This window comes from Eptatretus burgeri, chromosome 7 (genome assembly GCF_056783735.1).
Source record: "Eptatretus burgeri isolate ZD-2024b chromosome 7, Ebu_testis_v1, whole genome shotgun sequence".
In the NCBI taxonomy this organism is placed as follows: Eukaryota; Metazoa; Chordata; class Myxini; order Myxiniformes; family Myxinidae; genus Eptatretus; species Eptatretus burgeri.
The window spans coordinates 68,111,797-68,125,774 of NC_140967.1; the positions used below are offsets into that span (position 1 = coordinate 68,111,797).

The 13,978-nt window shown below is 40.5% G+C and overlaps 1 protein-coding gene across 10 annotated transcripts in view; it reads left to right on the forward strand.

Annotated features, from left to right (window-relative positions):
• The window catches only part of RIPOR1 (RHO family interacting cell polarization regulator 1), a 195,355-nt gene that overhangs the window by 124,109 nt on the left and 57,268 nt on the right, over window positions 1-13,978 (forward strand). For 9 of the 10 annotated variants that reach the window (XM_085888902.1, XM_085888901.1, XM_085888906.1 and 6 more), the window contains 8 exons: window positions 3,828-3,891; window positions 7,083-7,126; window positions 7,311-7,436; window positions 7,911-8,059; window positions 12,092-12,218; window positions 12,499-13,368; window positions 13,484-13,638; window positions 13,908-13,978. The exon at window positions 13,908-13,978 is cut by the window's right edge and continues 74 nt beyond it. In XM_085888902.1, coding sequence (XP_085745028.1) covers window positions 3,828-3,891; window positions 7,083-7,126; window positions 7,311-7,436; window positions 7,911-8,059; window positions 12,092-12,218; window positions 12,499-13,368; window positions 13,484-13,638; window positions 13,908-13,978 — 1,606 coding nt within the window. Of the gene's footprint in view, window positions 1-3,827; window positions 3,892-4,482; window positions 4,676-7,082; window positions 7,127-7,310; window positions 7,437-7,910; window positions 8,060-12,091; window positions 12,219-12,498; window positions 13,369-13,483; window positions 13,639-13,907 lie in introns of those variants that run through there. The other variant, XM_085888907.1, reaches the window with a different exon arrangement.

Here is a 13,978-nt window from a genome sequence, read left to right on the forward strand (position 1 = left end):
GGAATCTTCTGCTCCAAAGAGACGAACCCTGTATTCATCTCCTGCACGGAGAATTGAATGGTCTTCTGAAAGATATCTTCGTACGGTTTTTGAAACCATCGGTATCATCAGTTGCTCTGGTAAATGTACCCTTCTCTGACAGAAATCATCAGAAGAATGATGAGGACCTCATGATTGGGAACGATGCCAAACTGTATATAAGGGAACAAAGGAGTCTCAAGAAATCCACCTTCACTCTGAGTGAGTCAGACATCCAAGGTTTCTTCAGTGCAGTTTGCTCATATTATGTGAAAGCCTGCAATTACATCTTCAAAACCTGGCCGCTAGATGATGAATTAGCCAAGCATGCTCAGGTGCTGGATGTTAAGCTACACCAAGAAGTGGGGTTTGACTGTGTGGAGTTTTTCATCAAGAAATTCCCCTGTCTGTTCAGTGGCGGTGATAGTGACATAGACAGTCTTGAGAGTGAATTCGCTCACTACCAGGCAGACGCCTCCATAGCTACAATTGCTACTGAGACAGTGAGAGTGGATGAGCAGTGGCATCGGATTTCACAGCTCACAGATCCCTGCACTGGTGCCAAGAAGTATCCTAATTTGAGCAAAGTGATGAAGGGAATCTTGGTCATTCCTCATTCGAACGCATCATGTGAGCGGGCACTCAGTCTTGTACGGAAGAATCATACTGAATTTCGTCCCAATTTGAGTGTCAAAACCCTGGAAGCTCTCTTAATTGAAAAACTAGCTCATAGCACCCCTTGCTACCAGAGAGAATACAGCAAAGACATAATCAGAAGGGCTAAAAGAGCCACACAGCTGTCACTCAGCAAAGCTGCCATGGAAAAAGCAAGCAGCAGTAGTACCAGCCAGTAAGGTAAGAAAAATATTGCTTCTTTTGTGCTTTTTGTTAATCTTTGATTGTCCCCTAACTTACTAATATTAACATACATGTAACATTAAAAAGTGCACAATTTTCCCTTTTTTTTTGTTCAAAAAGTGGGAATTCTTAACATGTTAAATGCTCCAAAATAGGGCTCAGAGGACACTAGAGAGCGTCTAGAACCCCAGAGCTTCCAGGGCCCTAAGGCGGGCCCTGGACCCCGCCGCAAGGGTCGAGCGCTCCGCGCTCAAGATGTGCGCTTCGCGCACATTATTTGGTGTCGGTTGCAAATCCTCCCTAATTCTGATTTCCAAAAGTTGGCATCTCTGAGAACCTCAGGGTAACGTCAAATAATCTGCAGGCCTCTCTTCCATTGGCTGTCAGTGTTCATGAGTCCACCATCAGGAAAACACTGAACAAGAAGAACAAGAACAAAAACCACTGCTCTCCAAGAAGAACATTGCCACCTGTCTCAAGTTTACCAAAGACCACTTGGATGATCCAGAAGGCTATTGGAATAATGTTCTGTGGGCAGACGAGTTGAAAGTGGAACTTTTTGGCTTAAATGAGAAACGTTATGTTTGGCAAAAACCAAACACTGCATTCCAACATAAGAACCTCGTCCCAACTATGAAGCATAGTGTTAGGAGTATCATGGTTTGGGGCTGCTTTGCTGCCTCAGGACCCAGACGGCTTGACATCATTGATGGAATATTGAATTCTGGATTGTACCAGAAAATTCTTCAGGAGAATGTCAGGGCATCTATTGGTGAGCTGAAGCTCAACAGAAAATGGGTCATGCAGCAAGACAATGATCCTACACACATACATATGTGGAAATATACAACAGAATGGCTGAAGCAGAAGAGATTTTGTGTTTTGGAATGGCCAAGTCAAAGTCCACACCTAAACTCAATTTAAATGTTTTGGCAGAAGCTGCAGCAAGCAGTTCATGAAAGAAAGTTCACAAATATCTCTGAGTTGAAGCGGTTTTGTAAGGAAGAATGGGACAAAATTACTCCAAGCCGATGTACAGGATTAATCAAGTTACAGGAAACGTTTGGTTTAAGTTATTGCTGCTCAAGGGGGTGCCACCAGTTCCTGAACGTAAAGGTTCACATACTTTTTCCGACAAAGAAATTGAATGTTGGATCATTTTGCTCAATAAATACATGAAAAAGTACATTTTTTTTGTATGTTATTTGTGTAATCAGGTTCTCTATCGATTATTAGGACTTCGATGAAGATCTGATCACATTTTAGGTCAAATTTATGCAGAAATACAGAAAATTTGAAAGGATTCACAAACTTTTTCTCAACACTGTGTGTATGTATGTGCATGTGTATATATATATATATATATATATATATATATATATATATATATATATATATATATATATATATATATATATATATATATATATATATATATATGCAGGGTGTTTATAAAGTAAGTATCTATTTCAGTGAAAAGGGGTTAGTTGGGTAAAATTCAAACACAATGCAATAGAAGGCATACATTTAATGAATACTTAAGCATATGATTCTACATGGACACCATCACTATCTCCACAGAGCTCAAATCTGTCAGCACCATTGCAAAATGTATTTTTGAGTATTTCAGGGGTTATTTAAAAAAATAATTAATTCACTGAAACAGATACTTACTTTATAAACACCGTGTGTGTGTGTGTGTGTGTGTGTGTGTGTGTGTGTGTGTGTGTGTGTGTGTGTGTGTGTGTGTGTGTGTGTGTGTGTGTGTGTGTGTGTGTGTGTGTGTGTGTGTGTGTGTGTATATATATATATGTATATATATATGTATATATATATATATATATATATATATATATATATATATATATGTATGTATATATATATATATATCAGTTGAAAGTGGAACTTTTTCGCTTGGCAACCATGTTGGAAAAATGGAAAAACTTTGGACCTCTATCTCTGAAACTGCTCAATGGAAAATATTGAAACTTGACATGTCAATTACTTCCAAATAACAGCTTCCAATCCAATACAATACTTCCAGTGTGATATTTAAAAAAAAAATTTTTTTTGATGATGTCAAAGGTGGCTTTGTTATGACATCATAATTGCATACGTAAAATGCTTCATCCGATCAGTATGAAAATTTTTGAGGTTTATTTCAGGCTAAATTGTATGGGGGAAAATAAAATTGATGACGTCATCGGTCACATGTTTTGCTAGCCATGTTTTTTTTTTTTAATGTAAAAGACTTCAATAATAATATCGGTGGAGGCATTTCTGTTAATGTCGCATGTCAGAGTGCCGTTCTAGTTTTACATGGTGTGTGTGTGTGTATATATGTATATGTATATATATATATATATATATATATATATATATATATATATATATATATATATATATATTTTTATATATATATATATATATATATTTTTTTTTTTACATTCATACATACATTTTTTTTTTCGAAACCTTTGAATACATACAGGGGGCTGCAAAAGTAGGTATACAGTAAGGATTATACCAGTATTCCCAGTATTATAATAGTGGTGCTAGGATTCATTTAATACTAGAATTCATTTAATTCATTAAAATCATTATTACCATTTTTAACATTGGTATGTTATTATTGATATTCTTGTGTAATCAATAAAATATGTTTTTTGCGCACGTTTTGTTTTTCATATCTGTATACCTACTTTTGCAGCCCCCTGTATATACGTATATTTGGTGCTTTCTCAAAGGTTGCATGAAAATGTAACATAGCAATTTATTGTTTTCAAATGCAACTTTAATTTTGGTGAATTGAATCTCCTCAAAACCAAATTAAATTGGTGTAATCGATGTTTTCATATATTCTTGACTCCTAATCTTGAATGATGATCCGTAAAGATATTTATTGCTTGAATAAATGGAAGTTTGATGGCCTTTTCATCTTCCTTTGCCAGAACCTGGTTGTTATTGAAAATGAGCTTGAAGGATTGCTGGGAGAATTCCACATACGCATGAAAGGTTGTTTTATTAACACCTTTTTTGTTGTTATTGTTTTTGGTATAAAACCTTGTAGATGACTAGAGTGAGGAAAATATGCTTTATGTTTTGACCAAACACATTAGTTTGAACTTGAGAGTGGAAGTGCAAGAACTTTTTTTTTTCAAAATGTAATGATACTGCAATAACTACTGCAATCAATGAATAGTGATGCACACAACTACATATGCTTATGAGGGGAATGTCATCGTTTTTCTCCCGAAAATATTTAGAGGCCAAAAACACGACTTCTCTTCCAGTGGCATCACAAAACTCACCCACAATTATGAGAAAAATGTGAAGTGTGACACAGACTGAAATTTATTTTAAGCTACCTCTCGTATTTTATTTTGCTGTGTTAATTGTTAGCCAACTGTAGTATCTGGAATAAATAGTTTGGCCTTTCTGTTTTTTTTCAACCACCTTCATAAATGATTTGAATCACAAATGTATCCTGACAATTCAAGATCGGTTTAAAGGTTATATGTCGCAAGAGTAATTTGGACACAAGTGTTTTTGTTGTTGTTGTTGTTGGGAAAGTGTTTTCTCACCACACTCAGCAGGGAATTTTCCAGAGGAAAATCCTCCTCCCCATGGATGCCAACCTGTCGGGATTATCCGTGTTCTATCCTTTTAAATGCTGAACGTCAAGCAAGGAAGCAGCATGTGACATTTTTTTAAATCTTTGCTATGACTCGGCTGGGGTTCAAAGCGCCGACCACCCAGACTCGGAGTGGATGCTCTAACCATTACACCACCGAGTCTGGTAAATACTTGCTATTTTTGGTTCACGAAAAAATAAGTGACCACTATAATCGATATTGGTGTGTGTGTGTGTGTGTGTGTGTGTGTGTGTGTGTGTGTGTGTGTGTGTGTGTGTGTGTGTGTGTGTGTGTGTGTGTGTGTGTGTGTGTGTGTGTGTGTGTGTGTGTGTTGGGTAGTCGATCTCGTCGAAAAAATAAAAAAAATTGAAATTTGTTCTACCCTTATTATCAGTATTTAAAATGGCAATTTCAGTTATTACAATGGCGATTTCGATGAAACTTGGTTGGTAGGTTCATACCATGACCTAGTTGTGTGCAAATGAGAACCGTTGCTATTTACATCACCGTTGCCAAGCAACGGGACTTTGAAATTTTCGAAAAATCATAAAAAAATTACTTTTTTCAAAAATCGGGCCACGAGCAGCTGTGGGCAGTACATTCAGCCATATTGTCAAAAATTTCCAGCCGGATCCTATGAAAACTGTCGGAGAAGATAGACTTTGAATGAACCCTGGTCGAAAACAATAAAAAAATGAAGTTGGTTATATCTCAGAGACTATGAGTCAGATATACATGAAACTGGTATGGTAGGTTCATGGTATGTCCTAGTTATGTGTGAGAAAGAACCGTTGCTATGGGCCCCTCCATTGCCTAGCAACGGCCAAAAAACCTCTAAATGTGGGGGTAATTTTAACGAAAAAACAGTCTGCAGCATTAACCCTTGAAGCTGGAATCATGAATTTTCTTGTGCTTAATCCTCAGGTCATTCCCCATCGAACAGGCCCATCGCGTCAGGTTCTATTGGGTAGTCGACTACCCATGTCCGCCTACCGGCTTGTCTGTCTGTCTGTGTCCCGAGCATAGCTCCGTGGGTTTTGATCCGATCCTGATAAAATTTTGGTGGGAGGTTTATATCATGATCTAGTTGTGTTTTCCTGAGAATGGGCATGGTGTGCCCATTATGGGCGGAGCCACGCCCAAAAAACATGTTTTCAGGGGGTAGCCGATTTCAATTTGCATCTTCTCCTAGGGGGTTTGTCGAATCTGACAGGGATTTCAGTATTTGGTTAGCCCAATGGCACCTTCATAGCCCCACGGAGCTCGATTTTTCATTTTCGTCCCAAGGTCAAGGTCACAAGGTCACGAACTTAGAAAATTGCGAATTTTGACATAAAAATCCATCTTCTCCGAGGGGTTTGTCGAATCTGGCAGGGTTTCGGTATTTGGTTAGCCCAATGGCACCTGCATATCCCCACGGAGCTCGATTTTTCATTTCCGTCCAAAGGTCAAGGTCACGAACTTAGAAAATTGCGAATTTTGACATAAAAATCCATCTTCTCCAAGGGGTTTGTCGAATCTGGCAGGGGTTTCGGTATTTCGTTAGCCCAATGGCACCTGCATAGCCCCACGGAGCTCGATTTTTCATTTTAGTCACAAGGTCACGAACTTAGAAAATTGCGAATTTTGACATAAAAATCATACGACCGCCCAAACTTTGAGAGCTAGGATGACAATATTTTTATGCATAATCTTGAGGTCATTCCCCACCTAAAGTCTTGAGACCATTTTGCTCCATCTCGAACACCTTGCCCGTGGCGCCCCCTTCAAGTTTGTTTTTACGCTGATTTCATCAAAGTCTGGTTAATCCGAGGAGTGCGAAATTCCATATAGCCTATATGACGTTATATTGTTGCTGGAATGTTCCAGAGGAAGTTTTGCACCAAAGGTCATAATCCTTGACCTTTGACGTTTAAAGTTCACAAAGGTCAAATTTTCAAAGTTGTGGGAATCGAGCCGGGTTTTTGACCTTCTTCGACGAACTAACTCCAATAAGCTATAGCACGTATCCTGTTTCCTTATTTTAATGTCCACAACATTGTTTTGTGACCTTTAAAGGTTATGCAAAGGTCAAATTTTGAATGTTGTTGAACGAAACCGGGTTTTCGACATTTTGCAGCTAATAACCTGTCACTCGTACCACATCATGGTGATTATTTTTATAACTTGGTCAAAAATTATCACATTGTCTCATCCTTGACTTCTGAAATAATCTACATCGTCAAGTACCACTCGGTAACCATTGTCGTCTTCTGACTTGTGGTATCATCTAAATTCCCATGGTATCACCTGAAATATTTTTCTCTGGCAAGTCATAAAATTTTCTTTTAAAGTCATGGAAGAGTGTGGATTGCAAGCTTAAAACGTTTTGCTTTAAAGGCAACATCTCCCTTGGACAAAAATCTGTAATTTTAATTTGTTGTAAAACTCATTTCCATCGGGGATTGAACTCCAAACAAAGCAACCACGGAAGATTATGTTAAGAGTGTATTAGAATACTAAGATGTCTCAGAAAGCTGATGATTGCTTTACATGAGTTACTCAGGATGGTGATTTGAACTTTGTTTTCAGGATTGATTGGTTTTGCAAGACTCTGCCCTGGAGATCAGTATGAGGTCTGTACCTGTGGATTTGCGGATGCGTTAACTGATTCATGAAGCTTTGATTGCCCCACCAATCAAGTTGATGAGAATGACTGATGGGAACTTAAATTGGATTGTAATGATGGCCTTGAGCTGATGGTACTCGGTTTGGCTGAGCAAGCCTGCCTGTCTGACTTGTCTACTTCTTGCTGGTCAGGTGTTTATGCGCTATGGGCGGCAAAGATGGCGCATGAAGGGCCGTATTGACTCTGACGAAAAGCAGAGCTGGGATGTGGACGAGAGTATCCTGATGCCTCTCATTTCTGATCTCCTGGCCATCAAGGTTGTTGTGCCTTTTGTGTCTTTCCACTGTGACTGTGTCTTGAGATGGGAGCTCATTGATCTTGCACAGGAAAAGCACAGAGACAATGGAAATGGGGAGGGTGGGAATTGAATTAGAGAGGAAGGAAAGAAGGGTTATGACTCTACCAATATTTGGGATACAGCTGCTTTCAGATTTAGTTTTGTAAAGTTATTTTGCATTCGGCTGATTTGTGGTTGTTCCATCAGAGCTGCAAAACAGACTTAATTTCATTTTTCTGATAAATTTTCTTCACATGATTCTTTGGAGCCTTTGATTATATTATAATTGCTGAAGGATTGCCTATGCCTGCTTAGAGATTATTTTTTTGGTCCCAAATTTGATAAATTTCCAATTACACTTGTATAGTTGCAGTCGAATACCTTACAGGTCTACAATTCCTCTATGTTTGTTCCACAGGAATATTACAATAGATGTCATTTGCATGCCTTGCAGGTGACTGAGCTCAAGAGTCTGGCAAACCATGTGCTTGTGGGAAGCGTTGTATGTGAAACAAACGATCTTTTCACACCAGGCCCACAGCTTGTTGCCGTCGATGTCAATGACCTGGGAACCCTCAAGTTGAACCTTGAGGTCACATGGCAGTGAGTGTTGAAGACTGCTGGGAATGACCTTTTATTGTACAGGGAGTCCGAAAATGAATATACCAAAAAGAACATTGAATAATTTTTTTAGTTATTCGCAATACTGACATAAATTTTATATGAATACGTGCATTATAATTGTACATTTTAATTTGTTGTGTATATTGATTGTTATTACCTCTGCCACCGAAGGTACCCCTCTCTGTCTTTGTTTGTTTGTTTGTCTGTTTGTTTGTGTGCAGGATATCTCATAAAGTTGTGGTTGGATCCAGATGAAATTTGGTGGGCAGGTTGAGTGTGTGACAAGGACGAACTGATTAGATTTTCGTGAAGATCCGGATCCATCGACTTGAATTTTAAAAGTGATTTTTCACCATTAAGAGATAGGGCTAAACTAATATGTAGCATGATATCTCAAAAAGTTCTAGACGGATTCGGATGAAACTTGTTAGACAGGTTGGGTGTCTGAGCACAACAAATTGATTTGATTTTGGTGAAGATCTAGAACTGGATACGATAATTATAAAAAAATTTTTAAGTGATTCTTCACCATTGAGAGATCGGGCCAAAAACGATATATAAGCATGATATTTCCAAAAATATATTAGGCCCGATTATGTTCTCGTGGATCAGGCATTGTGTGGCAGAGGTATACGCTCTACAGAGTGCCCTTTTAGTTTTCTTACTGTTTCAAGAGAAATCCCATTTTCTGATATAATGACAAGTCCTCAGGTGAAAGGAAAAATGGAGAGATTTGTACATGAATGTGGTTCAATCATTCAAGCCCAAAGGCGTTTCCAGCATAAAATGAACAAACCGGCACCTGAAAGACACTCCATACGAAGTTGGGTGGATCATTTTGAGGCTACAGGATCTGTCCTGAAGGAGAAATCTGCCGGAAGGCCAAGAAAGTCGAATGAAAGGGTGAATGCCGTTATGGAAGCATTTACCAACAGCCCTGTAAAGTGAATTAGGAGAGTATCAGTTGAGTTTAACATTCAGAAATACCCTGTTCATGATATCCTTCATAAAGAATTGAGATTTCAATCTTATAAAATGCAAACAGTTCATAAACTTTTAGAAGAGGATTATGAACCAGGAGTAAATGTTTGTCAAGGTTTAATTGAACGGATAGAATCGGACGAACGTTTTTTTTTTATATTGTACTCCATTTTTCGTGATGAGGCTACATTCCAAATATCTGGAAAAGTGAATCATCACAGTTGGAGGATATGTGTCGAAGAAAATTCACATTAATTTCATGAACACGAAAGGGATTCCTTTAAAGTAAACGTCTGGCGTGCCATGTCACATTCTCATATCTACGAATCTTATTTCTTTGATGAACACAATGTCATCAGCATTTCATACCTCAACATGCTACGAGGGTTCTTTATTCCGCAACTCCAAGAAAATTCCAACTAGTTACAAAGAACCATCTTTCAACAGGATGGAGCACCACCTCACTTTGTTCAAATTGTTATCAGTGTTTTTAAAACAAACCTTTCCAGACCGTTGGATTGGTCGATTAGGACCAATGAAATGACCCGCTCGTTCACCCGACTTAACACCTTTAGATTTTTATCTCTGGGTTTCCTAAAAAATGTAAAGTCGACACAAGCAAAGCAAGGGGACCTTGAAGAACTTAAACATCGTATTGTTGATGCCGTGCCATCCAATCCTGACAGCTGTGTTAGAAAATGTTTTCTCAGAATTTGAACATCGAATTACATTGATTGTAGTGAAAGATGGATGACATGTAGAAGTTTCTTAATAATAAGAGAATATCTAAACAATACCAGAAAAAATTTATACTGCATGTCAAACTGCAAACCAAAACGTACAAATCTAATTCATGCAATCATATCAAATTTATACTGCATGTCAGTGTCTCAATTTACAATAAAAATATTCACATTCTTTTTGGTGTATTCATTTTTGGACACCATGTAGGCCCTACTTCTTTATGCATGGTGACCTTGTGCTCACACAGGAGTCAAAATTCTCACCTCCACTTTTCCAACATCAGAATATTTTGAAGTGCCTAGTGGCTTGGAAACATAATTGTTTGTTATCATTAAGCCTCTCTTCATTAAATTGTTACGATATCATGCTATATTAAATAAGGTGTGCGTGCGTGCACGCATGCACGCGCATTTGAAAATCATAGAAGAAAAAAAACAGGGCTAGGCTGATCACCAAATTTTGTGTACGTATTGGTATTACCCAGTGTCAGGTCATTCGCATTGGTATTTTTGCGGGCTGGGGACTGGTGGCAAGAACGACCGCTAGGTGGGGGAGGTTACGTCGTCTCCCACCAGACTCCCTGGAATTGTAGGCCGTCGCTCTGGATAACTCAGTGAGGTGGTGGGTCGCTTAACCGATTGTGGATGCCAATACCTCCACCGCCTAGCGTAGGGTCTTTTTGTCTAGAACCAATTTACCTAATTAACCACGCGGTGTCGTCTTCCGGGGAACCACGCCCTCGGCACGTCTTGTTCGAACCGGGTCACTCTACCGACTGTGGTGGAGTTCCAACTACCGACTACCAACTCCGGTTCGGGTGCAGTCGAGCGGAACTGCTAAAGCCGTGCCGGCAAGGATGAGCATATTAATGGGAACAAAGACCTGGCTAAAACTCAAATCCGAACCATGCTGGAACAATGAAGGAGAAAACGAACTGGGAACATTTCTACAATAATTTATTCATAATAAACGAGGAAATTTATGTGGCACAGAAACAGGTTTATTGGGGTGTCATGCAGGGGAAAGAAAGAAGATGTAGTGCGACAATTTACAGCAACTTACAAAAGAAGACACAGAGCAGACTTGCGCGGGAATTATACAGGCAAGATTTACAATGATCGAAAACACTTATACAGTTTCTCATTATTAGACTGGCACCACACACTGACACGCTCGGACAAAATATACCCAGTTGAAGTCAAAGGACTTTTGCAGCCAGTGAGGCGGGATGAGGTCGCAGTTCTTTCGAGTACCTGAGTCTTGGGGAAAGGAATGCTCCGTGGTGCGGCACCTGCCAACAGTCGTGCAGTCAGGTCCACAGCCGCCCGTGTGGAGTTCGGGTCCGTGGAGGAGCTCGAGTGGGCCGGGACCAGTAGTCGGGGCGAGACGTGAGCGGAGCCAAGCAGCGGGAACCCCTTCGTTTTCCAACCAACTCCGGCCTCCAAGCACAGAACGAATGACCCCCAAAGAACTCAAGGCTGAGGATGGTGTCGTGGTTTATAGACCTCCCACGGCGGGGCGGGGTGGGGCCTTGGTCAAAACTGACGTCTCTGTCCACCCTGAATGGACGGGGCTCCCATGGGTCCGCCCTTTCTGGGCGGGGCCTCGGCCAGGCACCGACGACGCCCGCCCACTCCACGCTTGTGGACACATCAAGAAAGAGTTGGAGCGTTTGGAAAAGCCGAATAGGAACTGCGACAGCGAAGATTCTGTTTCGGAAAAACGAGCCTCCAGAGACAACAGGTGGACTGTGGTACGTTGCCAGCGAACCGAAGGATGCAAACACTCGGGTACCGTGGATCGCAATGGAGGATGGGATATATAGATTTATTACCCTAACTAAAAAAACATCGCAACGTACCCCTTCGATATCCCACTACACACAAGGAGGGGTTCTGTCTGCACATATACTTAACGGCATAACTGACTTGGGACACCTGTATGTTGTCCGTGTACGGTTCCTAGAACCGTAACAGTATTTTGGTGAAGATCCGTGGACACGGGAAGTTTTTAATTTTTAAGTGATTCTTCACCATTGAGAGACAGGGACAAAATGATATAAAGCATGATGTTTCAAAAAGTTGTGGACAAGTTATCACCAAACTTGGTATACGAGTTGGTTCGGTGATGAGAACAAGCAGATTCGATTTTGGTTCAGGCTTGGATCCAGATGTAGCCTATCAGAGGGATACAAAACGTAAACCGTTCAGCTTGGTTGGAAGTATGTGCTCTACCGAGTGCCATTCTAGTTTCTAATAATAACATGCTTGTCTTTAACTTGCACAGTCCATTTGAGGAGGAGCAGACGGCAACGCCCAGCACTATGGGAAAGTCATCAATGGTCGGGAAGCGTTTGTCGCTCTACGGACTCACACCACCTGACACACCATCTCTTCGTGAACAAGCTTTCTACGTGAGTGTCGATCTTGGCCAATGCATGTGCCATGGAAAGGTCATTTAGAAGTAATTTTTTTTCTTCTTTTGTTTGCTGAAGATGCCTAAAATTGGTGAACGTTTTCATTTGTGGCTTTATTCAGCAAGAATAAGGGCATGTTGAAATGATGTTGCAACACCACAGAATATTGAAACCACTTTCTTGGGTGGGATATCATTTGCAATAGTTTCCCAGGGTTTGTCTGGACCAATATGCAATTGTCAGTTGCAAATGAGGTCAAAATCTTTTGTCTTTGCAGAAAATGTTGCGTCAACACCAGGAAGCAGAAAATGGAATTATTTTGTCCGAGACAGAGATGTCGAATGACCTTGGCGGATTATCGGCAGATATGCCACACCAAAAAACAGTGGAAAGCTTCCTCGCTGCTGATGCAAACAAGGAGCTTCTCGATGTAACAAATGAACAAAAGCAAGCAGTAGTGGACAATGCCAAGCCAGAAGCAATGGAATTGCCAAGAGTTGAAAGTGAAGAGCTGCTGAATTTGAAAGAAAATGTTGCTCAGGATGCTGATATCGGCAACCGCTTGCCACATTGTGTTCGGCCAGTGCTTGTCAATGGTAGCGCACGGTTCAGTCGAAGCCTGAGTCAAATCAGCGAAGTGAGTGGGGATTCGTTCCGGGAGTCTGAAGTGACGTTTACTACAGAGGAATTTCCAAAAGACACAAAACTTGCACCTTGCGTGGAGCACCCAGCGAATGCACACTTTGCTGATACAAAAGCAACGGCATTTCCTTCCTCCCCTAATGGAACAATTGATTTTGTTGAACTTTCAACAGAATTCCGTACACCTTTTGTCCAGACAATTTCGCCAAAGCATGTGAAAGATGAACAGATGTTTAAAGATGATGCGGAAAATGGTGAATGTAAAACTTCAAGAACAGAGCAAGCCTTGCTAACCCCGAGTTCACTTTCAAAGTCAACAGACTCTAAGGTGATACAGATGACAACGTTTCCAAATTTGAAGATGTTTGGAGAGGCAAGACCATCTTTGTCCGGTTTGCCAGAAGCTTGGCATGCTTTGTCTTTGCTCATGCGAATGTGTCATGGAAAGTACAGTGGCCTCTTCGACTTTGAAGAAGCTGTGAATGAATTGGAGACATTGCTTCAGGTACGTGAGGCGTGAGGTGAATGATGCATGCTGAAGTCTGTACAGTGAGTGTGGTTCCATCTAATGCAGTTGTTAATTGGGCTTTTGTGAATTTTTATGTGGTTGTGAATGTCAGACTGAGGACGCTGGAAGCAGCCTGGCCCATTCGCGGCATGCATCAAGCCTCAGCCTCACTGTGCAGCATGCGCTGGAGAGTTTCAGTTTTCTTCATGAGGTTGCAGATGGAGAGAGTAGTGAGGATGGTAGATTGCAATCACCAGCCACAGCATTGTGAGTTTCAGCAACTTTATTTCATTTGATAAGCAGATATTTTGCTTTGGTACATATTGAGTTATACAGCTTGGGGATGAATTGATGGCATTTTGATACAGATGAACTCATTAATTTCACAAATGAAGGTCACTTCACACTACTCCCTTTCGATGCATTGCTATTGATCCTTGGTGGACAATAGCTGATTTTAATTGGCTTATTTTGCAGCAATTTTGACTGAATGCCAAACGTGAGTACATGTAACAAAGCACACCGTGTGGTTGCAGAGACTATCAACGGGCTCCTCGGCATGATAGAATGTCTAATGATTGCCATGAGAGTGACGAAGAGGTGCAAG